The sequence below is a fragment of the Gracilinanus agilis genome, chromosome 1 (genome assembly GCF_016433145.1).
Source record: "Gracilinanus agilis isolate LMUSP501 chromosome 1, AgileGrace, whole genome shotgun sequence".
NCBI classification, from domain to species: domain Eukaryota; kingdom Metazoa; phylum Chordata; class Mammalia; order Didelphimorphia; family Didelphidae; genus Gracilinanus; species Gracilinanus agilis.
The window spans coordinates 529,077,059-529,104,051 of NC_058130.1; the positions used below are offsets into that span (position 1 = coordinate 529,077,059).

Here is a 26,993-nt window from a genome sequence, read left to right on the forward strand (position 1 = left end):
CAGTGAAACTGATAAGTGAACCACAACAAAGGATGACTGTACTTGTAAAATACATTCAAAAATAGACCTACCAAAAGATAGGCTATCATAGATTTGAAGTTTCCCCAAGAATTGTAAATTACATAAAGGGAAAATCATGCTCAAAATCATTACAAGAAAATGGATATTAGAAGAACTTAGTGGTTTCATTCATCATAAAATGCAAATTTGCAAAGATTACGAAAAAATTAAACACAGCTCATGTTGGAAGAGTCAACTGGAAAAAAATTAGTAGAGTTATGAAAGAACTCAACTGTTCTAAAATCCAATATGTAATTATGCAAAAGTGTAAGTATAAATAATCCATATCTATTAACCTATTTAATGATCCCAAACACTATTTGGTACTTATCCCCATGGAAATAAAAAATATCAGCATTCTTTGTGGGGGCGGTTGTCACTTTTTTCCAGTGGTAACTCTGACCTCCATTTGAGGTTTTCTTGGCAAAGATATTAGAGTGGTTTACCACTTCCTTCTCCAGTTCATTTTACAGATGAGAAAACTGAGGCAAACAAGGGACTTGCCTCAGGTCACACAGATATTAAGTGTCTGAGTCCAGATTTGAACTCAGAAGAAGAGTCCTGATTCTGAGTCTAGAACTTTTATCTACTGTGCCACCTTAATCTTTGTGGTAGCAATGAACTAAAAATGAAGTCCCAAATATATAAAAATTATGGAATATTACTAAATTCACAGAAACATAAGATTTGTGTGAACTAGTACAAATCTAAATTAGCAGAACAAAGAAAATTATGTGCACAAAGAATATAAAAATCACCAAAAAAAAGAATTCTCAAGAACTAAAAAAACAATGAAAAGAAACCAAACTCCAAAACTACATATTATATTACATGTTTTGCTTATTTTTGTTTGTCCCAAAGGAAAAGGGATTTGGGGGGGGGGGGAGAGAGAGAAATACTAAAATTGTTACTATTAAGGTGGAAAGCATAAAAATAACATTTACTTTTAAAGGGGGGGCAGGGGGGCGGGGTGGTTTGTGTTTTAAGCCTAAAATTATGTATAAAAATCATTAAGTTGTTCGTGTATTTTGATCCTACTATCTAACTGCTGGGTTTCTATCCCAAGGAATTTAAATGAAATCAAGGAAAGACTGTAAGCTCAAAAATACTCATAGCAGTATTACTTGTGCTTCAAAAAGTTATAACCATTTACCCAAAGATAAGGAATGACTGAGCTATGAAATATGAAAACATTGTAACTTGTACCTTAAGGAAAGACATATTAAAAATTCTGAGAAACATGGGATAATTTTCTCCTGAGGTAGTATGGAATGAGGAAACACAAAGAAAAGGCCATCGAGTACTTGATGACTACAAGAATGTAAAAAAGATAAACAAAGTCAACAAGACTCAAACTATATACTAACAATCATATTATGAAAACTATTATTTCTCAACTATGCAAAAAAATAATACCAGAGACAGGAGAATCCTTACTTTGCTCCTGTTTGTACTTGGTACGCCTCTAGTATTTCTTCATTGCAAATAAAGCTAAGTCTTCATTTTGAATGTATGCTTTTCATCCTATTAAAAGAACCCTTCCCATACCTACACTTTTAAAAATGTTTTCAATATAAACAAGTGATGTGTTTTGCCAAACTTTTCCCACATCCATTAAAATAATCTTGTGGTTATTTATGTGATTAATTATGCTAATATTCCCTAAAGGTGAGCTACCCTTAAAATTTTGCCATCTTGATCACAGGAAATTATTTTCTGAATGTTTTACTGTGAACTTGGAAAGATTTTCATTTAAATTTCTGTATCAATAAGGATTGCTGATAATGTTTTATAATTATCTTTTTCTACTTTATCTCTCCCAGGTTTGGTATCAAGACCATTATCTATCATATAAAAGAAATTTGGTACGGTATACTATCTACTTTCTGGGAATAGTATAAATTAATCTATAACTATTTTGATAATTTACCAAAAAATTCAAATGGCCTAGGGATTTTTCTTCAATCTATTTATTTGATCCATTCTTTGATTTGATGTTTACAATTTTGTAAATATTCATCAACTTTTTAAGTTCAGTTTTGTTGATATAACTATTAAGTTTCTGGCTTTTTTATTTCTCCTCTGCCATAAATTTTTGATTTTATATGATAATTTTTCCCCATTTCTTGCTTATCAGATTAGATAACATTCATTTTTGCTAATCTTTTCAAAGAATCAACTGTTTTTAATGAAATCTGTAGGTTTTTTTCAAGGTTTTTTAATAATTAACTTTCAAATGTCTTTTTAAAACTTGTATTAGAGTTGCTAATTTATTCTCCAAGTCTTTTTTTTTTAAATATATTTTTAAACCCTTAACTTCTGTGTATTAGTTCAATTTTATAAAAATACCATAGGATGTGTGATATTGGAAATTTGGGGTCCTTGATCTTAATATTGAGGTCTCTGGTATAAACTTCCTGTGGACATTTAGGGGACTTGAAAACTATATTTCCCATGATTCCTCTTGTGTAATATAGGTGGGCAGGAAGTGTGATTACGTAGAGAGAGGTAGAAGGACGTGATTGGGATGCACTCTCTTTCCTAGGAAGCAGCCAGGAAGGAGAAGGTATGGCAGACATTTGAATTAGATCTTAGCAGGCACGTGGTTCCTTTTAATTATCAATATGGCTGTTAATAAAACCCTAATATCTTTAATTATATCCTTCTATATTAATTTTATCTGTAACAGATGCTCCACACTGTGTAATGAACTTCATATCCCAAACATACCCAGCCTGTCTCACTATTTATCTGCCACCTCTGACCTATTCCTCCCATCTGGTTAATCTAGCACCATCTCCACATCAGACTTCAGATCAAGACTTCTCTACTTAAGTGTTCAAGCATTCTCCCTTCCCCCCCCCCATTCATAAGGAAATTAATCCACACATCTTTGGAGGTCCACTACCAAAGCCTCTAGGGCCCAACATGGTTCACTAGAGGCCACTTAAGATCATTACAGCTTCCTGTTAAGACATCACACCATGTTTTCAGTTTCACCTTCCATCCAGTCATCCACTCAGGCCATCTTATCATCTAGCCTTCTCCTTCTGGACCAATATCACTTTCCACACTAAACCTGAGACTTGGACCTTTGTGTCTGGGTGCTACTGAATCTATTGAAGCATTTACAATAAGAAATCCACCATTAGTTATATCAAATACAAATTAAAGAGTTTGAGTCTAGAAGTCGACCAAACTTTGAGGAAGAGTGGTACAGTAAAAACAGTATAGAACTTGTAATAATAAACTCAGGGAGTCCTTGGACCTAAGTTGTAATCTTGACTGCCACTTCTTCCATCTAAATGGGCTTAGAAATATCACTTTTAACCTCTCTGATCTCTGAAGTCACTTCTCTAGCCAATTTATAGTAGTTTAAAACCATTTCCATACCACTGCTTTAAAAATAATGAGTTTCACTTTACTTTTACTTTCATATGAATAACAAGCAATTTGTTATACGTTAACTACTTATGAATAAAAATTATTTACCTATTCCCTACTGAATCTTGAGAGATCTGAAAGTTTGGAATGATGGAGGATACACCATACTCATCCTGATACTTCTTACAAGATTTGTAATGATGTCTCATGCGATAAAATTTTATCTGTAAATGAAATTCAAAACAATTATGCCTTTGAAACAGAAATCTTTCACAAGATTAAAAAACAGTTCTGGGAATGACAAGAAAAAGCCAATGGCAAAGATAATGTAAACACTCCAACCAAAATAAGTCTTTCTCATTGAAATTTTTAATAGTTAAAAATGGTTTTCTTCTTTCTAACTGCTGAACCAAAACATATGTAAAATATCATTTGTCAATAAAGTATATAAATAATAAAGAACCCATACCCTGGAGCAGTATAATCATCAAAACTTATTCTAACTAATAATTGCAAATGTTGATCTTTATAGCCATTACTGTAACTTTAATAGCAGTAGCTTTAATTATTAGTTGCATATTACCTACATTACTACCTCTTACACTATTTTAAGCTATTTTTCCTAGCCTTTAAGTACTACCAGTGTAGAAACTATATCTAGTTTCATTCTATTCTTTGCACCCTTCTTACAATGGTGTATTTGAACTGACTTGGGTAAAGATATGAAACAGATTTTGGCTTTGTACAAGAAATTCATCAACTAGAATAAAACAATGTCTATAACAGGCGCATTGACACATTATCATATTTCTCTATCATTTCACTCTCTTTTCTACATGCAAGAATCTTTAAGGTTTTCTGTGATAAATAAGTGAGCAATAAATAATAAAGTTGGTTGTCAATATTATCAAATATTTTGTGATAGCTATGATAAGTGAGCAACTAGAATTTCTTCTCATACAATATTGTTCCTAAACTCCATGTATAATCTGTCAAGATCCTGCTCAAGTCACGACTTCTAGTTTTTAGTCTGCTCATCTATAAAATGAGAGAAGGCTAAAAAAACATGATCTTTGAGGGCCTTCCAGCTCTTAAGCCCCTGACATGATGATCTATAAAGTTTATAACACAAGTAGTATCATAATAAAACCAAATGAATACATAAAATATCAATAAAGTGTCAAATTATTGCAATTCTATCATTTAGTGTGGAAAATTGACTTTCAAATATCAAATGCTACATATTTTACTCTACCTGTTTTGCACAGCATCTGCAGCTACCAGAAAACTTCCTCATGACATTTTCAATGTCTAAGGCCCGTTCTGGACATGCTCGCTCTCTTCTAGTTACATTTCCACGACAGAGGGGACAGTGTATTCCACTTTCTCTCATAGCAGTCAGGAAACATTTTCTACAAAAACTGAACCAAAAGTTAAGTAATAAATCATCTAGCAAATAGATAAGATGCTTGTCATTCTACATGTTAAAAAGGTATGAATACTTCAATTGTTCATGCCACATAATTTTAGGCTATTTATTTTTTATATTCTAATTCACTAAAACTTGTATAAGTTTAATCTATTTTTGTAAAAAAGTTAAATATTAATTCAATTTAAATTTAACTCATGCCAAGTCATTACTGAATCATGAATATAACCCATTATTATTAATTTATTACATTAATTTATCATGTCACTTTAAGAATTATAAAGCACTTTACTTACACATAACCTCATTTGAAGATTATGTCAGTACTATGAGGGATATGTGCTACAGGCTTTATATAACAATAACTGAGGCGTAGAGAGGTTAGCTGATTTACCCATGGTCATACATCTAATTCTGGGGCAAGACTCTGATCCAAGTTTTATTGTCACCAAATCCAACATGCTGTATACACCACCACTGTCTGTCTCTCCATTTCAGAGGAAGCAAACAACAAGCAGGCAAGTTCAACAAAATGAACTAATTCCAAGGATTAATTAATTTTTTGCATGTTCCTTAAAGCCATTACATATTCATCCTGATTTTCTATTCCTATACTACCATACTCTGAAATTTATTTCAATAGTGACCCCCCACTTTAGGTATTGTAAGATCTTTTTATCAGAAGATACATTCACAATTGTGCTTCCTGCACATATTGCTGCAGCAAATCACTATACAAAATGCTTTTAACAAAGGTTTGAACACAATTTGTTTACTTAAAATTAACCAGAACTTCCATTCCTTGAGCACTCTGGTTAATTAAGGTTTCACTGTAATTAACAGTAACATTTCAAAATTAACAGAATATATGTAAAAAAAACCACTTTTCTGTGGCATTTGGTCATTTTCCTAACCTCTCTAAAATAACTTTCAAATATAAGGAGATTCACAGATCTATACATTCAGACTTAAGTCTCTGTCCTGAATTCTAGGTATGGAGTATTATTAGCTTAGTGCACATTTCAAAATGGATGTCCCAGAGATATCAAAACACATCATTTTGAAAAACAGAACTCAGTAACTTACTTTTCCCTAAGCTACTTCCTCCTACCAAACTTTCCTTTTCTTTTGGGTACAGTATGACCTTTCTGGTCTCTCAGATTCTTAAACTCAAACTTTCTTTACTCAACTCTTCTCTCCTCATTACATTTAGCCTATCAACTGCCAAACCCCTTCCATCTCAACTTCCATACATCTTTCATGTTATATAGCTTCCCTCTACTCATAGTTTCACTACTCTCCACTCTAATTCATTCTCCATTGCTGTCAAACTGATTTTCCTTAAAGAAAATTCTGATCATGTAGCATTCACTCAAACTCCAGTGACTCTCTACTACTCCAGCCATAAATTATAAACTCCTGTGTTTAGTTTTTCAAGACTTTCACAAACTGGCCCCAACTTATCTTTCTAGCCTCACTACAAACTACTCTCTCCCTTCTTGTACTTTACATGGCTGATTCAAACTAGTCCAACAAATAATACTATATTTCCTATTTCCATACTACAGTACTTATGGGCAATCCTTCATGCCTAGAATACATTTTTTCTTACCTCCTATTCAAAAACCCTAACTTCCTGCAAGAAAGTGCTCAAGCCACTATCTTCACAAACCCCTTTGTGCTAGTGTCTTCCCTCCGTAACAGCCTTTTTTATTTTGACTATTTTGTTTTTATTCTGTATATATTTATTCTCTTTTCATTTATATAGATATATATTGTATCTTCCAATAAAATGTAAGCTTCTTGAATTTTTTGCCTTTGCCCCCCCACCCTCAGCACCCAACACCATGCTTGGCAAACAGCAAACAGCTAATGTGTATGTACTAAGTGGTTTTAACTCAAAATGTGTATGTACTAAGTGGTTTTAACTATAAAAAACAACTCATTCAGTTACAAAAGTCCATCCAATGAGTAGACTTACTCAAAAAAAATCATCATATTTTGAAAATGGGGGGAGATATGAAAAGAAAATGAAGGTTAAAATAAATAATATATATTGGAACATATATTTTATCTTTCTTCCCTTAAAAAAAAAACAAAAAAAGATCACAGATAGGAATTACTACTAATCATTACATCCTTCCTCCTCCACTATCTAATTTCTATTTTAAAAAAGAATTTAAAATTTTAAAGTGCCACATAGCTTCACTCCAATATATTTATGGTTTTATCCCCCCATATATGGGGAAAGCACCAAAGTCTACACATATAAGGAAGAGCAGTGACTTTTATTTCCTGTGCAAAAATCTTTGCCACATGGAACCCAAAGTGGTGTTGAAATAATCTTAAAAATATCAATTAAAAATCAATAAATATTTGTTAAGCTACTATGTACAAAATATTTTACTAGGTCTGAGTAAAGAACAGTAAGATAACCAGTTTTGGCTGGATTACAATGTCTAGGGCGAACAGTAATATAATAAGATTAGAAAGGTAGGTTGAAATCAGCTTGTAAAGGACTCTAAAAATTAAACTGAGGAGTTTATATTTGATATCCTAGAGGGCAACAAGAAGCCACTGAGGTTTACTGAGTAAAGGAGTAACATGGTTATTAACATGTACTTTTTAGGAAAATCACTTTAGGAGTTATGGAGGATAGATTAGAAAGAATTAAGATATAAAAGCAGGGAGGGCCAATTATGAGGCTATTTTAACAGTTCAGGCTGAAAAGTGTTAAGAGCCTAGTTTGAACTAGGCTGGTGGCTAGGAGAAAAGCACAAAGACAACATCAATATACATCTAGAGCAGTGATTCCCAAAAGGGGGCGCTACCACCCCCTTGTGAGTGCTGCAGCGATCCAGGAAAGGATCCTATTAATTGCTATTAAATTTTTTTTAAAATTAATTTCCAGGGGGCTAAGTAATAATTTTTCTGGAAAGGGGGCGGCAGGCCAAAAAAGTTTGGGAACCACTGGTCTAGAGGGTAAAACAAGATTTGGCAATTGATTAAATGTGGGATGAAGAAGTAGTCAAGGATAAGGCCCAGCTTGTGAACCTAGGTGACTAGAAGGATGATACTGAATTTGACAGATAAAGGGAAGGTGTTGGAGAAGGAAAAAATAATGAGATCAGTTTTGCACATGTTGAGTTTGAAATGCCTATGAGACAAGAAGTTTGAACTATACAAAAGACAGATGACCACTAGAGCTTGGGAGAATGAAACTGAATATAGGAGTTATGATAATTAAATCCATGGAAACCTCACCCATGAATCAAGTTCACTTTTTCTTGTTATAAAATGATTACTGAGAGAATAACAGATTAATTCCAGAAGTAATATCTTAAGTATTCAGAATCTTAAGAAAAATTCAAACAAATGTAAATAGTAATTTACTAGATCCTGATATTAAACACTCTTTTAGATAAATAAGGTCTTGGTAAGAACTTCTGATTCATTATCATTCCTTTGCAGTATTATTTTTAGTATTAGCTGCAAAATATGTCAAAATATAATAGTTCAAATACAGGGCACCCAAATATAGACTGAAAATCTAAAATTAGATCTCTTTGAGAGTAAATGTAAAATATATTGTAAACATTTCACAGGTACTTCTAAAATGGAATAAAATTCTCAAGGGAATAAAAGCGTTAGCTCTTCCACTTTTTAAATTAAATGCTTTTTAATGATTCTTTAGTCAGTAATTTCAATTTATGTATGGAAATAAACATAAGAATAATGGCACTGAAATCACAGAAGTCACACTCAAGTTTTCCATAAAGAAAGGAAATGTAAACAAAAAAGGTTATAGAACAAAGGTGGTATAATGCATAGGTAAAAAAATTTTTTAAATCAATGTTTTAAAGAAGAATAGAAAAAAAAGTGTATAATGACTACAAGTCAGAAAAACATTTAAAATTACCTCAAAAGAACAAAAGTTTAAACCTATGTAGGTATATAAAAGTAATACACCCCCTGTGTTACATTGTACTATATATCCCCTACTAACCCATCCCAATAGTGACATCTCCCTGCAGACATTTCAAATGTGTAACTTTTATATTAAAGAAAAATAAATGCGGATGAAAGCCCCCAGCCTAAAAAAAAAAAAAAAAAGTAATACATACTTTAGACCATCCTACTTCATGTGTGCACTGTCCCAATAAATAATTCAAAAGAGAGGTTCCCTTCCAGCCCACAGCTAATCACTTCATTATTCAGCTGTCCATGGACAAGAAGCTAGTTATTCAGAGACAGGACTAAAATACATTATCTTCTAACTTCCAGTCCAGTGGTCTCTCTTCACCATACTTCTCTATGAAAAGTTAAACATAGTTTTTAAGGTAATAATTAGCCTGGACTAGTTGGAGTACAGAGCGTTTTTTAGGTAACTGGATTAATTGTATGTAGTGAAGAGCAAAGAGATTTGCATGACTGAAACAGAAAAGCTATAGTATAGAGTAAAAAGATCATGTTGGCTAGAAAGAGAGATGTATCACCATCAACTCTTGGTGATTCCATCTGCTCCCATGGAATTCAACTAACATCTGTAGGCAAATCTCTTCTAGCTCTCATCTCTCTTCAAGCTCCTGGATTCCACAGCCCTCAGTCCTTATCTGTGAAGGGGTCTAGCCAATCCACCAAACAACCATAGGGCAGATAGATGGGCCAGCCTGACTTAAGCAATAGAATATTCTTAAGACAGGAGACAGAATATGCTCAGCAAGGAAAACCACCTCCATCACCCACCACCACCCAGCCATGATGGATACCCCAAAACCCTGAACCCCACATCCTTGAGAATAGCAGTGCTTCTATCCCAGTACCTACAGCCATCATGCTGGGAAACAAACCCCAAAGGGACTCCAGTCTGGTAAGTACTCCTTATAAATGTTCCAGAACACCTTTTGTAGGCTTCAAAAAAGAAAGTTTCTTCCACCAAAGTCTTTGGTGCTTTAAAATGGGTTCAACATCAATAGACACAAATTTTATCAGTGAAAATGACATTCAGAAAGAGGCATTACCATCTGTTTGCAGCTATACTCTAAGGAGCATGGCCTTTGGATATGACTTGCGGCTGAAACTTTCCATGGATTGTCTTCCCTATTAGAATGTGAGAGCTCCTTGAAAGTAGGGATTGTCTTACTTTTCTATTTGTATTGCCAGTGTATAGCATAGTATTTTACCATAGTAAGTAAATATTTCATTCATTGCAACTGCTAGCTTAATAACTTCCCTAGTGCCCTAGCATTCTACAAGTCTCTCAAATTCAACATGCCCAAATGATAAATATGAAAAATGATAAAGGCTGATATAATAATATAAATTAGTATTTTAATTAAAGCCATGTTTATAGATAAAGTTATCAGACCACGCGCTTGTAAGCATTCAAAACTGCGGCCTCCATTACTGTCTCCTGTTTCCTGGCCAAGAGCCTACTCGCAAAGAGGCCACTCCCTCCTAACCCAGGAGATTTTAAACCCTCTCTGCGTCAACGTAGACCTCCCCATGCCCCAAAGACCCAGAAACGGAAACAGCTGGACCATGTTGGATCACTGGAAATGTAGTTTTGATACATTTCCCCTGTCCATAGAAATATATACACTTTTAGATGGCATTTTCCCAATTTTCACTTTTACACCATAGAATTGTATACATATAGTGTGTATATATATTTTTTTTAGTCTTTTCTATTATCTTTTCTATTATCCCATCCCCTTGATAGAAATGTAAACTCCTCAAGTGCAGAAATATCTGTAATTCTTATATCTGTATGTCTAGCACCTAGTACACAATAGATAATTCATAAATGCATGCTGACTAGCAATTAGAAAAGAAAAAACGGAAACAACTCTGAGGTTCCACATCATATTAATTGGATTAACGAAGATGACAAAAGAAGGAAAAATGACAAATCCTGGAGAAGCTGTGGGAAAACAGTTACAGTACTACTATTGGTGAGGCTATCAGGCTGGCCCAACAATTTGGAACCGTGCCCAAAAAGCTTTTAAACTGTTGTGTATACCCTTTGAACCACAGATACCACGCCCTGAGAAATTCAAGGAAAAAAGAAAAGGAACTCATCTGTAGGAATATTTATAGAAGCCTTGTTTGAGATGGCAAAGAACTGAAAAGTGAGATATAACCAACAACTGGGGAATGACTAAACAGTTTGTGGTATATGAATGTTTGCAGAATACTAATTATGATGATGGCAGGGAACACTAGAAGGACTTATGTGAAATGATAAATAGGTAAGCAGAACGGGGAAAATTTAATATTTTATTTAATAACCAATTTAAACAATAACAATATTTTCATAAAAACAATCAACTTGAAAGTCTTAGGAATTCTGATCAATACAATGATCAAAAATTCTAGAAGACTCATGATAAAACCAACTATCCTCTGATAAAGGTGACTAAAGATTGGGACAATTTAATTTTGGGGACCTGGACAAAGTGTGGACATTTGTTTTGCCCAAATATACAAGTTTAGAGAACTTTTACTTTTTTTCTCAATTGGGAAGTAGAGAGGTAGGAAGAGGTGAGGCAGAAAGAAGGATCCTCCTTTGGAAAAAAGTAAATTTTTTAAAAAGGATAAAACAAATGGGAGGCAGCTGGGAGGCTCAGTAGAGACAGGAAGTTCTAAATTTAAATCTGTACTGACACTTCCTAGCTGTGTGACCCAGGGCAAGTCACTTGACTCCCATTGCCTAGCCCTTACCCACTCTTCTGCCTTGGAACCAATATATAGAATTCATTCTAAGACAGAAGGTAGGGTTTAAAAAAATTTTTTTTTATTTTTAAAAAAGTGAATAAATGGCATGTTGATTGGCCAATCAGGAAAAGATTTAAATGCTATGGAACTGAGAAAATTCACTGCAGGTTCTCAAGCAGTAAAACCCTGGCAAAAACAGTGTTAGGATAATGGGGTCACTGGCAGTAACCAAAGTGTCAAAGTTACTTGTTTGTAAGTCAAAATGATGATTTAATAAGGAAGATATGCAATGATGTCTTTCATACTGGGTTAGGCATAGAATGTGACCAGTAAGAAAACATTAATTATGGAGCACCTAGCTGACTCAATGGATTGAGTATCAGGCTTGGAGTTGAGAGGACCTGGGTTCTGTTGTGAGGAAGATTATTATTTAGTTGTTATGTAGGAGACTTAGCAGGAAGGACTGGAGAATTCCACATGGAATGGGGAAGCAGGAAGTTGCTTGCACTCTCTGAGAAGGACTCCATGGTGGTTGGGACAAGTATTAACTGATTCCCTGGGAGACCTTAGATCTAGTGGAGTTGCACCCTGACTCCCTGGGATCCTGGAGTGTGGTAATGGTTGGAAGCAGAGGACATCTATCCTGCATGACAGCACTGAGTGGGGAGTGATCTGCGATCTGGTGGACAGCTTGTAGACTCCCTCCTCTCCCTACTTGGGCTACTTTGGACCATCAGTTCTGGAGGAGTTGGTTCCTGGCACCCTGAAAACATCCTTGGACTCTATTGTGAGGATTCCCACTCCAGTACTGTTATTCTCTGGGCCTTGCCTGGCTTAGGTCTTAGATTAGTGTAGATAAGTCCCTCCCTTGACCCTGTGGTTTGCCCTTAGCTTGTAAGAGTAGAATCCCTTATTCCCATCCTTTATTATTGTTTCCCACAATTAAACTGTTATAAACCTTTGCCTTTTACTTGCTGGTTTCTATAGGCCTAGACTAGATACTGCAGGGTGGCAGTTCAGTAGCAGTCACCTCCTTGTCAGTAAAACCTGGTCTCCCTACCTTGTTTGGTCCTGTCCATCTGTCATTCCTGTCTCCCTCACCCATTGTGAACCCACAGATAATTTAGTTAACTTCCCTGGTAATCCTCCTTTACAGTTTGTCACTCCCAGATGGCTGGGTAACAGAGAGACAGGCAGGAAGTTCTCTCCTGGGAAGACAGGGTTGGATTGGAAGTCAAGGGACTCTGAACATTCCTTGGGGGGGGAGGGGGTTCAGCCGTTGGTTCTGAGCTGAAAGTTCTCAGGCAGTGGTGAGCTACTCCGAACTGCTCACCCCCCACCCCAGGTCATTCATAAAAATCTCTGGATGAAGCCAAGTTACTCTTGGGGCCAGAGTAGCCCCTGAGAAAGGGTTTTTCACCATTTTTTTTTTGTTTTGCTCTCTGTTGTTTGTGTTTAATTGTAATTGTTATTGTTGTTAATTATTGTTATTAGTCAGTAATCGTGGCTGAGATTATACACAACTGGTCGGTTTGGGCAATGCTGGGAACAATGATGCTGGAAGATTGGATTGATTATTTTATCTTGGGGTTGTGGCAAGGGGTGTTAGCTATTCCCTACCTGTGGTTCAAACTCATACCCAGGTATTGTAGGGGTATGCTAGATTTTGAAATGGCCCAACCCATTCTTACTATTAATGTTCTCGATGTAATATCACACACCAATCATTGTTCTTACTGGCTATATTGTTTATAAATTAAGGTGGATGTCCCATCTTGGTTGCCAAACTGTAATGGAGGGTTACCAGGGAAGTTAACTAAGTTATCTGTGGGTTCACAATGGGTGAGGGAGACAGGAATGACAGATGGACAGGACCAAACAAGGTAGGGAGACCAGGTTTTACTGACAAGGAGGTGACTGCTACTGAACTGCCACCCTGCAGTATCTAGTCTAGGCCTATAGAAACCAGCAAGTAAAAGGCAAAGGTTTATAACAGTTTAATTGTGGGAAACAATAATAAAGGATGGGAATAAGGGATTCTACTCTTACAAGCTAAGGGCAAACCACAGGGTCAAGGGAGGGACTTATCTACACTAATCTAAGACCTAAGCCAGGCAAGGCCCAGAGAATAACAGTACTGGAGTGGGAATCCTCACAATAGAGTCCAAAGATGTTTTCAGGGTGCCAGGAACCAACTCCTCCAGAACTGATGGTCCAAAGTAGCCCAAGTAGGGAGAGGGAGTCTACAAGCTGTCCACCAGATCGCAGATCACTCCCCACTCAGTGCTGTCATGCAGGATAGATGTCCTCTGCTTCCAACCATTACCACACTCCAGGATCCCAGGGAGTCAGGGTGCAACTCCACTAGATCTAAGGTCTCCCAGGGAATCAGTTAATACTTGTCCCAACCACCATGGAGTCCTTCTCAGAGAGTGCAAGCAACTTCCTGCTTCCCCATTCCATGTGGAATTCTCCAGCCCTTCCTGCTAAGTCTCCTACATAACAATTAAAATAATAATCTTCCTAACAACAGTTCAAATATGACCTGAAACAACTCCTACTTGTGTGACCCCAGGAAAGGTACTTACCTCCAACTACCTAGCCCTTACACTCTTCTGCCTTGGAACCAACATTTGTATAATTAGAAGAAAGCAGATAAGGGTTAAAAAAAAAAAATTTGAGAACATGGCCAACTCTTACCTTCACATAAGTAAACAATCAACTTACTTTCCTTACTTTCTCTAGTCTATTGTTTTTATAAATTATCTTTTCAAATAAAGAAGATATGTAAATTATTCTTTATGTTGCACCAAGGGCATGCCACTTTTAAAAACCTTTAAAGAATGGCAGTCAAAATTATCTTTTTCCTTGAATTCCCGGAATATAACCTATCTATATTTCTATAGAGCAATATACAAGCATTGACCACAATCCTGTCCCTTAGGCATCAAACCTTTCACAATCCTGCTTCGACCCATTTTTTTCAATCCAGTTATGTATTACTACCCACTCTATACTAATTAACTTTCATGATATTCCTTCTACACATTACATTCCATAAGCAGTCCCCTACGCCTGAATTCCTTCTCTCTCATGAGGTCTTCCCATACCTTCCACACCAACATTACCCACAAATTGTTTACTTTGCACATAATGGCACATGATGAATGGCTGCATACTAAATAAAAATTATTGTTGCAAAGTTGATTCATGTATCAGGCATAGAAGAGATGGACCTCTAATCTCTCCACCAAATTCTGAGAGAAATCAAATTCTCCTTTTTCCCCTAAAATATGCTGTATTTATTTCATATATACCAAAATAAATACATGTAGTTCTCCCAAAAGAATTAAAGCTCACTACCATGGTCTAAAATATTTTAATCTTTGTCTCCAGGAACCAGAAGATAGTAGGTTCTTTAAATGCATGTTTATTGATTAACTTCAAAGAGAAACAGCACTGCCAAAAATAATGGAGGTTTGGTTGCCTTTTAAAGCCCTCCATTAACTCCATACTGGTCTCCTACCTGTTCCATACACTTTCTAGTGTCTTCATCTCCTAATTTCTTGAATTTTCATTTGCTGTCCCTAGGCCTGGAACTCTCTTCCTTTTCATCTAACTTCCCAGGCTTCTTTCAACCCTCAGATAAAATACTACTTTAAGAATCTCCCTTAATCTAGTGTCTTTCCTCTCTTCTGATTATGTCCAATTTATCTTATATGTATATTGTGGTTTGCATGATTATGAACTTGTGATCAGGGACTATGTTTTTACCTTTCTTTGCACTTAGCACATAGTAGCCACTGAATAAATGCTTCTTAATGAAATGGGCTTTTTAATTCCATTAGTACAGAGGAAATATTAATTCAGAAACACACAAACTCTGCAAACAGGATTAAGTAGCTGTCATGGACTTAGTTTATCTCACTATGTCTTGGCATTTATATCCTCTGAAAAAATTTATTTGCCCCTTGTCAAATATTGATTATGGAATTCTGAGCAACAATAAACAGCCAGTGCACACGTTCACCCTAACGTTGTCTAATGGTATTTAAAGCCAAAAGATTAAGGGTATACTAAAATCAGAAACATTTAACATCACATTGATTGAATGGTATCTGCTGCACATTTGCAGTATTGGCTCTGTAGTACAGAGAGGCACAGGAACAACAGAAAACAGTTACAATCTGTATCATAGCAACAGCTACATCTAAACAACGAAATGTTCCTTTCCATTTCCCTCTCAAGTAAACTGAGCATAATAAAATCAACATCCCCCACTGTTGGGAAATCCTTAGAAAGTTAGAGATGGAAGGGAAATTCAATTAGATCCATAGCACATCCAACTCCTACCTGACTCATGTGTTCTTAGCATGATTAGCTCTTGAAGCTAAAATTCATTCACAAGCCTCTTCATAAATCATTCATTTATTCCAAAACCATTCATTATGCACAATTACATATAAAACCTTGTATACTTCTTAGTGACAAGGTAAATTCATTACTTCATATAGCTCATTCCATTTTTTTTAACAGCTTTAACTATTAGGTAATTCATTTCTTATCCTTCTTTCCTAGGGTTCCTAGTTCTGTCCTCTAGAATAAAACAGGAAAGTCTGTTATAACAATCCTTCCAACACTTCACATTCATGTTTTTGCTCAAAGTAACCTTTTTGGCTCCTACAGACTACTGACTTATAGCTGAGCTTGCAGTTTACTGCAATCAGACTTTTTTCATCATATGATTAGCTATCTAGTCATATCTTCTCAAACCTATTTCCTAGATTGTATGAAGCAAACACTAAAGGACATTTCTTATGTTTAGGTTAGATCCACCTCACAGTCTCTCAAAATTTTTTTTAACCCAATTGCCATCCAAGTTTTATACCATCTAAAAATTTGCTAAATGTATGATTTATATCTTCATTCAAGGAAATAAAAATTTTAAATACTAATTAAAACAGAATAAAGCCAGATAAAAACCCTGAACTATACCACTGGAAATCTCTCTCAAACTTGATATCAATATTAACAATTAACGTTATTTTTGAAGTTTTTCAACTACTTCTGAAACATTCTAAAATTTTCTTCATCTTCTCCACAAAGCTGCTGACTTAAAAGCCTTGCTAATATTTAAGTATGATTACGACTACAATATTTCCCTAACCCTAGAATTTTAGCAATACTATCAAAAAAACAAAAATTAGTTTGTCATGACCTTTTTAAAAACCTGTATCATGGTTAAGTTACTTGTCACAAAATTTAAAAATGTCTGAGACCAAGTTTGAACACAGAACTTCCTGTCTCTACACCTGCCTATATAGCTGCCCCTTCATGGCCTATTTTTAAAGAATACACATTGCTGGTCATATACAATGAGCAGTTTTCTTTGTGTTTATAAACTATTTTACAGTCCATTTCTAAAAATTTTTCCCTCCATTAAAATTCTGTTCAACTACCTCTTCTTAGTTTGGAAATAGCTTACATACATACTTCCAAGACTAAGTTCAGCCAGGTCTTTCCAGTTAAAAATGTTTCAAAGTATGACCCTGGCAACATTTTGTCTGTTGGCTAAGAATCAGCACAGCTAAACTGGGTAAGAAAAGGCTCGTCATATTATTAACTACAGAGTGATAAAGTATTCAGACACAAGTCTAAAGTCCATTTCCCAAGTAGTAAAAAGGTTGTGCTCTCCTAATAGATGGGAGTAACATTCAATCAGATGGGACTATTGAAATTAAGAATTTTTCCAGGAATTAATATCAAGCTCATTAGACTATAGTTGGAAAAATCCATTTTTTCTCCTTTTCAAAATTGGAACAGATGGCCATTTTAAGTCCCAAGAAGTCTCTCCTCAAAGGAATAATGAACTGGAGGAATTCCATGTGAACTGGAATAACCTCCAGGAATTGATGTAGAGTGAAAGGAGCAGAACCAGGAGAACACTGTACACAGAGACTGATACACTGTGGTACAATCAAACATAATGGACTTCTCTACTAGCAGCAATGTAAGGATCCAGAGCAATGTTGAGGGACTTATGAGAAAGAAAACTAGCCACATTCAGAGGGAGAACTGTGGGAGTAGAAACATATAAGAAAAATAACTGCTTGAACACATGGGCTGATGGGGATATTACTGGGGATGTAGGCGCTAAACGATAACTCTAGTCCAACTATCAATAATATGGAATTAGGTCTTAATCAACGATACATATAAAACCCAGTGGAATTGTGCATCGGTTGGGGAAGGAGGTTTGGGGGAGAGGAAAATAACATGAAACATGTAACCATAGAAAAATATTCAAAATAAAATTTTAAATTAAAAAAAGTCTCTCCCCTACAATCATTAACAGCAATTAGCAATATTATGTGAAATATCTTTTACTACCTAAAAAGTAATTCATTTTGATCAGGTGACATAACCCCACAAAGATCACCTAGTCTCTACTCAACCTCACCAGGAAGTTATTAAAAAAATGTGTCTATAAAGGAGTACATACAGAACCCAGAAAAACTCTAATCACGTTGGTTTATTTCCCTCAAGGGAATTGTTTTGCACCAAATTAGTCTCATCTTCTAGGCTTTCAAAAAAACTGGTCTGTATCAATTCAATTCAAAAGATATTATAAAAAAAAAACAACAGATATTATAAAGCATTTACAGCACAAAAGGATACAGACAAAAAATAATTCTTCCACTTCAAAAGCTTATGGTGTATTACAGGAATAAAACATATAGACAAATGAATATAGTACCTGAAAACTTAAGAGGGAAGAAAATATTAACAATTCAAATATATTCAGAACTGGCTTACTGAACAGAACAAGAGTAGCCATTAAAGGTTCCCTGATAAGTTGGAAGCAAGAGAGATTGCTTATCAAATTTACAGATGGTACAAGGCTGGAAGGAACAATTAACACACTGAATAAGATTCATAATTCAAGGACTTCTCTACTAGCAGCAATGCAAGGATCCAGAACAAGGTGGAGGGATTTATGAGAAAGAAAACTAGCCACATTCAGCGGAAGAATTGTGGGAGGAGAAACACAGATGAAAAACAACTGCTTGAACACATGGGCTGATGGGGATATTATTGGGGATGTAGACACTAAACAATAACTCTAGTCCAACTATCAATAATATGGAATTAGACCTTGATCAATGATACATGTAAAACCCAGTGGAATTGTGCATCAGCTAAGGAGGGTTGGGGGGGTTTGGGGGAGAGGGAAAGAATATGAAATCTGTAACTAGGGGGAAATATTCAAAATAAAAATTTAAAAAAAAGATTCATAATTCAAATAGATGTTGTTGAGCTAGGCAGCCAGAGAAAACAGAGGATAGGACAGTACTAGATGGAGGGTTCCAGACATATTCAAATTCAGCCTCTGATACTAGCTGTGTGGTCCTCAGTAAATCAATTAACTTATGTCTGCCTCCAATTTCCTCATCTCTAAAATGGGAATAATAGCACCTACCTACCAGGGTTGTTGTAAGAATCAAATAAAATATTTGTAAAGTGCCTTGTAAATCATAAAGCACTAAATAAATGCTTATTATTATTATTATTATTATTGTTATTATTATTATTATTATTATTATTACTGGGCCGAATCTATTAAAATTACATTTATGTCTACTAAATTTCAAATTTTATATTTAGGTTCCAAAGTCAACTTCATCGGTACAAAATAAAGAAAGGGTGGCTACAAAGCAATTCGGTTAAAAAAAGATTTGGAATTTTGGTGAACTGCAATCTAATAACAATATGGCAGCCAAGAAAGCTAAAGCAATCTTCAATTATATTGAGATCCACAAAATCCAGAGTAAGGTGTTGATGGTCACATAGTACTTTGCCCTGGTCAGACTACATTTGTAATATATTACTGTCCAGGTCTGGGTACCATATTTTATTGAGGACATTGATAAAAAGTCACCCAAAATTGAGGAAGGTCTCAAATTCATGCCTTGGAAAAATAAGCTTAACAGGATATGTTTAGAGATGTTGGGTCACATTTCCCTTGTGAATAAATTATGATATTCTTTTTTAAGAAACTTTTTGAGGGGGCAGCTGGGTAGCTCAGTGTATTGAGAGTCAGGCCTAGAGACAGGAGGTCCTAGGTTCAAATCTGGCCTCAAGACACTTCTCAGCTGTGTGACCCTGGGCAAGTCACTTGACCCCCATTTCCTAGCCTTTACCACTCTTCTGTCTTGGAGCCAATACACAGTATTAAAAGTAAAAAACTTTTTGAGCTCTAAGAATAGGATCTACAACTAGAAGCACTAAACCTTCTGCCTAGGGTTGATAATATCAATGACAATAATAATAAGGAATTTAAATTGTTGGAAGATTAAAAGATGATAAAATTCTCCCAAGTTACTGATATGAAATTCTTCTAAGCCTTCAATCTTCTTGGTCAGAAATTACTCCATGACAGAAGATGCTGCCATTATTTCATACTGGCTGCCACTCTGCCCCACATTCAGACAAGACAATGAGTTTTTTGGCTGTCACCAACCCCTCTAGAGTGAATTTCAAATTATGCAGAAACCTTTTCTGCTCTCTTATAGTTTCCTCTCAATTCAGGAATTATGTTCCATCCCTTTTCTCAAAAGCCTAATCATCTTCCAGGAAAAAAAGCATAGCCTGGGGAAGAAATCTGTTGTTTCCTAAGGCCTGCCCAGTGAACAAGTGGCTACAAATACTACGGTTACCAAGAATAATGTAATATCATAGCAAATGAAAGTCAGGGAACTATTTTAGGTTGGTCAAATTACCTAGACTGGCACTTTAAATGACCTTGGATCAATATGGTCCTTGAAAGCCTGATTTCAAGGTCCAATCTCGCTGTAATAATGAATTCAGAGTTATCATTGCTATTGAGTCATTTCAATTTTATTTGACTCTTCATGACCCTATTTGGGGCTTTCTTGGCAAAGATACTAGAATGGTTTGCCTTTTTCTTTTCCAGCTCATTTTACTTATGAGTAACACTAGAGTAAATGGCTAGGTGACTTGTTCAGGGCCACATAGCTAATAAGTTTCTCTAATCAGATTTGAACTCAAGAATGAGTCTTCCTGACTTCATGCCTGGTACTCTATGCATTGTGCCACCTAGCTGTCTTGGATTCAGTTACCAAGTTAAGTAATTTACCAAGGAAGAAATAGCATTTCCATAGCCCCCTACAAAACCCAAAGGAATCACATGGGCAGGGACATCTAGTACTAGATGTGGTTATTGCATAGCTTCAACACAGTTTAATCTTAGCTTATTCCTATTGCTAACCACTGTCCCAAAATAGGTAGTCATTTTAACTAACAAGTCAATGCAGTTTTAAATTTCAAATTTTTAAACTTATAGTTCTAATTTCACCTTTTGTTATTATTTAGATTCAATTCAATTCAAACAAACATTGCTAAAATGGGAAATCTAATAGAGGAAATAAGCCATCAACACAAATAACTAGTTATAACATTGCATATTAGAATGTAAATTCGGGAGCAGCTAGGTGGCTCAGTGGATTGAGAGCCAGACCTAGAGACAGGAGGTCCTAGGTTCAAATCTGGCCTCAGACACTTCCTAGCTGTGTGACCCTGGGCAAGTCACTTAACCCCCATTGCCTAGCCCTTACCACTCTTCTTGGAGTCTAGCTTCTCCCTAGCAGCTGTTAGGGAAACCCTGAACTCCTCTCTCCTTGATAATCAACCCTGAAACTTTAATAAAGCCCATGTTACCTAATCAAACCCTTTGCTAAATCATTGGCTCTACGATGAGTGAGAGTTCAAGGAGGGAAGGAATTATTCTCTTTACTTTCCTAAGAGAAGCTGGAGGCATACATCTTGGGAGGAAGTAGTTGTCCCTATACTTCCTCCTGGAAACCCTTCAGTTTCACTGAAAGGGAGGAGCCTTGGGACTACTTTGTGGACTTGAGAAACTGACTAGAAAGCCCTCTAGTCTGATTCAAACCACTTCTGACTGGCCCTAACCTTCCTTTGTGTCTGTAGAAATACCATTTCCCTGGAAGAGTCCAGCCTTCCTTCCCAGTAACCTCTGTCCCTAGTCCCAGGGTCTCCCTGTGGCAGCTGCCTCTCCTAATTACCTCATCATCTCCCTTACCATTCATTATACTACCTTGTCCACCATTTCCCTAAACTCAGCCATTCCCTTATATCTCTCCTTACCACCTCTCAAATCACTCAAATGCACCCTCCTTTCCCACCAAAGGACCAAAACCCCCTATTATTTTACCTTTTTTTTTTTACCTTTTCTTGAAGGGTTTATTAAAAAAAAAGAAGAAAGGAAAGGAAAGGAAAGGAAAGGAAAGGAAAGGAAAGGAAAGGAAAGGAAAGGAAAGGAAAGGAAAGGAAAGGAAAGGAAAGGAAACGAAAGGAAACGAAAGGAAACAAAAGGAAACGAAACAAAAGGAAACGAAAGGAAAAAAAGAATGTAAATTCATTTCCAATAGAGATTTTTTAATCCTTCAAGAATCCCTACTGGAAATGAATTTACATTCTAACATAATACTTATATCTTGCGCCCTATCACAATGCCTAGCACATAGCAGATTAAATATCTGATGAATAATTAATTAATCCTAAACTAGGATGACAAATTGAAAATTTTATGTACAAATTTTTCCTACCTACTCCTTTTACACATAAGAACTTGAATATAATAACCAGTAAAACAATAACCAGTAAAACCCTCCCCCTAATTTACCCTTGAACCTTACTTGGTATATTGAAGTTGTCCATGGGATTTCTCATCAGATTACTGGAGGCAGATATCCCTTTTTGGTATTCTGCTGGTTGTTGATAATGAAGTAGAAAAAACTACTCATGTAAGGACAAAGTAAATCTTCAGAGAAACAAAGTCTCCAACATTAGTTGGTATGGCATCTTACCTTCATTTCCCAAAGATACATGCCCCAGTTAGATCAAAAATCAATGAAATACTTATTGAGCAACTCCTATGTTCAAGACACTGTGCTAATTAGATATAAACTTCCCAAAATACCACAAATGAAAGTTAAATGTCTTTGTAGTAAGGTAATTAAACAAACTAGACAAAGATATTCCTTGTATTTACTGTGAGCAGCAACTAAATTTCTGTATTAGTTTACTTCTAATGTTAGCATTACTACAGTTGTCACTTCTTTAAAAAAAAATTTTCCCTTGATTTCACCCCTGTATGTCCCCCATCAGTTTGTTGAAGAGAGCTACTGACTTTCACGCCAAAAAAAAAAAAAAAAAAGGGGGGGGGGGAAGTAATAAGAGCAAAAATAAAAAGACTTTACTAAAATCCTTCTATTTCTAAGGAGAGATAGGAAGAAGTACATGGTCAATTAAAATAAACTGAAATATCTTCAACCCTTTACTATTTTCAATACTAAGATCTTTATAGAATGTGAACACTAAAGCAACCTCATTCTGCAGGTAAGAACCTATGTCCAAAGAAATATAAAGTGACTTGGGATAACACTATAACAACTAGAATTTTAGGTTATCTAGTCTAAAGAAGTGACTTGACTAAGATCATGTAAGTATTTTTTTTTTTAAACCCTTACCTTTGGTCTTGGAGTCAATACTGTGTATTGGCCCCAAGGCAAAAGAGTGGTATGGGTTTAAAAAAACCCTTGATACGGGGGTATCAAGTGACTTGCCCAGGTCACACAGCTGGTAAATGTCTGAGGCCAAATTTGAACCTAGGACCTCCTGTCTTTAGGCCTGACTCTCAATCCACTGAGCTATCCAGCTGCTCCCTCATGTAAGTATTTCAGAGGAAGCACTGAATTTCAAAACAAAGACCTTGGGTAAAAATCTCAACTTTACCAATTACTTAATCTGAGGGATCCCTTCAGCAAATCACCTCTCTGTACAGCTCAGTTTCCTTCAGCAAATCACCTCTCTGTACAGCTCAGTTTCCTCATCTGTAAATTGAGGAGACAGGAATTATTGACTTCTTAATTCTCAGCTTTACTTCTCTGATCCTAAGTAGCAAAGACAGATATATACAAACTAAGGTCCTCTCATTTAAATCCATTGCTTTTCATGAAAGGCACCACAAATTGCCCAAAGATTGCTGTTCAGCACCTGTTAGAACATCCAAGCCTTTTCCATAGCAATCACATTCCTGATTAAACAATGGATTTATCCTACCAAAAATTCCTATATAAGAAATAAGGAAATGTGACCAAGATAGCTGCCTAAATAAAAACAGGCTGTCCAGATCCCCAACAACTGCTCCAGCAAAAAATTTGAAATTCACAAAAGACTGAATAATGACCAAGAAAACCAATGAGAAACTACAATAACCTCAAGCTCAGGACTATATAAAAAGTCAGAAGCCACGGTCAATAGGAAAAGGTGACCCTACCAGTAAAGACAAGGAGGGCAAACAAGAACTGTAGGTTCAGACATAGGTCAAAGACATGCAAGCTAAAAATTTTTAAGCAAAGGCAGAGAAAGCACAAGGGTGATAATTCACAAGAGGGAATGGCAACTATCCCTGTGAATGTGGCATGGCATTCATTCTGACTCAGGGTGCCAAAGGGTCGTGGAAGTCCATAGTCCCCAAGTATTCTGTCCTAGAATGACAGGAAAGCCCTGAAGAATATGTATATGAACCTCAAAAATAATGGTCTAACCCCAGGAGATGAGAGGGCAACAAAGAAACTCAGGGGAAACTGAGCAAGATCATGTAAGACCGAGCAACTTCCCCTAAAAGAAAAACAGGAAGTAAAGACTACACCAGCAAAAAGTCCAAATTCAAGAACTAAGATTAGAGAAGTAAAACAAAGACATCTACCAGCATATATTTAGGAATCTCTATAAAGTAGGGAATAAACTCTGTAACAATTACAAGTAGAGAGTAAAAGGAAAAATGAATTTTCTACTACAAGGACTACATAAATACTTTAAAGAAATTATGAAAGAGATAAACAATGAAATAAAAGCTATGGAAGAAATTAAGTAGTTTAGTGAAAAAATGGCCAATTCACCCAAGTAAAGACTCCCTCAAAACTAGAAGATAGCATATGAATCAATGACTACATAGGATAGTAAAAAAATTTAGGAAAAAAAAATCAAAATATTGGGAAAATAACAAAAAACAGAAAAAAATGTAAGAGGCCAAGTCAAGGAAAGATATCTAATTTAGAATTGTCACACCTTCCTGAAAAACCATGATTTTTTAAAAAATGAAGACACTGCCCAGATCTATTAAACCAGAAGGGAAAATAAAGATAAAAGGAATTCACTAATCACTTCATGAACAGATTCTTAAAATAAAAAGACCCAAAAGAGTCACTGGCAAAATTTTTGTACAAATCCTCCTTCAAAGTAAAAATACTGCAAGGAACTAGGTAAGAGTTCAAGTATGAAAGAATCACAGCCAGACTCACATAAAACCAGATAGCTTTCTACTATATATTAGCAAGAGATCTTGAAATAGAAAATTCTAAAAGGCAAAAGCTATATAGACTTACAACCAAGAATAACAACCTGCAAAAGTGGAGTACAGTGACTTCTGCTATAATGTTCATTTTGAAAATGTGAATTTGTTCTCCAAAATTATATTAGGGAACAATGTAAATATGATACAAATTTTTTCCATGAGAAAATAGTTAGAACCTGCATATCACTGAACAGAATCCAAAATGCACACAGAAGGGAAGAGGACGAACCATACGCATTCATATCTGATATTTCAACATTTTTGCCTGATTACAGATAATCCTCCTTCCACCACTTCATAACTCACAAGTTGAAATCCTTTCAAGGCCTGCTTTCCAAAAGAAAATTTTACCTCTTTTTAAGGTAAAGTACAGTACCAAAGGAGATTCATAATCTCAGTCACTGAGGCTGTCCTTTTCCCTGTAAACATCAATTTTACTGGACCAGTCCAATTGATGGGAATACAAGCACAAACAAAGCAGAATCAAAGGCCAAAGATCTGGATTTTATTTTAGCATTATTTATTTGTTTTGCAGGTCTTAAACAGTGATACTATTTTTATTAGGTTACTATCTCTTTTTTAAAAGTGTCATTAAAGATGTTTTTGAGTGTTGTGCCCTCACCACCATCTCCCCAGTAAGCCTGTGGTTTTTATTTGGTGATTTTTAGGAAGATATAACATCAGAACTGAAAGTACAGTCCGACTATAAGAGGGAAAACTTGCATTTCTGACATAAGGACCAAAACTGAGTAGGAACTTTGAAACAGAAATATAAAGTGCCAAAAGAAACCTAGAATAGTACATTTATTTGAACTAAAAAGGAATGTATGATAATGTAAAGCTAACATCCTAACAGGGAGAGAATAAACAAGTTTCTGTTCAGAAAATTAATGTTTTTAAAGGATATTAAGGAATTTGAATAACAGAGGATGTGGAGTTGGATTGATTTTGTTCTGTATGTCCAAAGAGGAAAAAGATGACAGAGTAAAAGGAACAAAATGATGCATAAAGAGGAAAAAGTAGATTTTCACAATATTGAGATGCATGAAAATAGCATATAAAAACATGGAGGAAGAGATAAAAAGATGAATGAATTCTCTCTCATTCTTACTTTAGAGGGACAAAGGGGAATTAGAAACACAAATCAAGCTAGGAGTGGACAGGGTAATAAGGGGGAGTTGGGGTGGGAATGGTGGGGCAGACAGACAGGAACAGAGTGTGAGGGTGACAATAATTTAAAAAGGGGAAGAGGGGCAGCTGGGTAGTTCAATGGATTAAGAGCCAGGCCTAGAGATGGGAAGTCCTAGGTTCAAATCTAGCTGCAGACACTTCCCAGCTGTGTGACCCTAGGCAGGTCACTTAACCCCCCATTTCCTAGCACTTACCACTCTTCTGCCTTGGAGCCAATACACAGTATTGACTCCAAGAGAGAAAGTAAGGGTTTAAAAAAAAAAGGGAGGGGGAGGACAGAAAATAACAGGAGATGTGCCCACCAATTGGGGAACGGCTGAAAAAATTATGATTTATGAATGTATCAGAGAAACAATTTCAGAGATTGAAGGGTAAACTGATAAAAGAGTAATGTGAGCAGAACCAGATTGATTTATATAAGGATTACACCATAGAGAAAAACAACTTTTAAAGACTTTAAACTTTTAAAACTTTAAAGTTAAGAACACTAATCAAGACCAAGACCAAACATCTCCAGAGGACCTTTGACAAAACATGTTATGTACACCTCCTGGCAGAAGTGATACAAGGTACACAAAAAGGTATTTGTTTTTTAATGTTTTGCTTGACTATTCTTTATTTTGCTACAAGGATTTTTTTTTCCTTTTGCCTCTCAATTTTTAATTCAAAAGGAGGGATTTTCAGGGTAGTAAGCAACAATAACCAAAAAAAAAAATGACCTCTGAAACTTTTTATAAATAATGCACTGAGGGG

General features: G+C 35.6%; 1 protein-coding gene across 2 annotated transcripts in view; it reads right to left on the reverse strand.

Moving 5' to 3' along the window:
* The window catches only part of RNF138 (ring finger protein 138), a 47,631-nt gene that overhangs the window by 14,762 nt on the left and 5,876 nt on the right, over positions 1–26,993 (reverse strand). The window contains exons 2-3 of one of the 2 annotated variants that reach the window (XM_044658034.1): positions 4,700–4,865; positions 3,553–3,668 (exon numbers count right to left, since the gene is read on the reverse strand). The exons of the other annotated variant lie outside the window; for it this stretch is intronic. Coding sequence (XP_044513969.1) covers positions 3,553–3,668; positions 4,700–4,865 — 282 coding nt within the window. The remainder of the gene's footprint in view (positions 1–3,552; positions 3,669–4,699; positions 4,866–26,993) is intronic. 2 annotated transcript variants of the gene reach the window in all.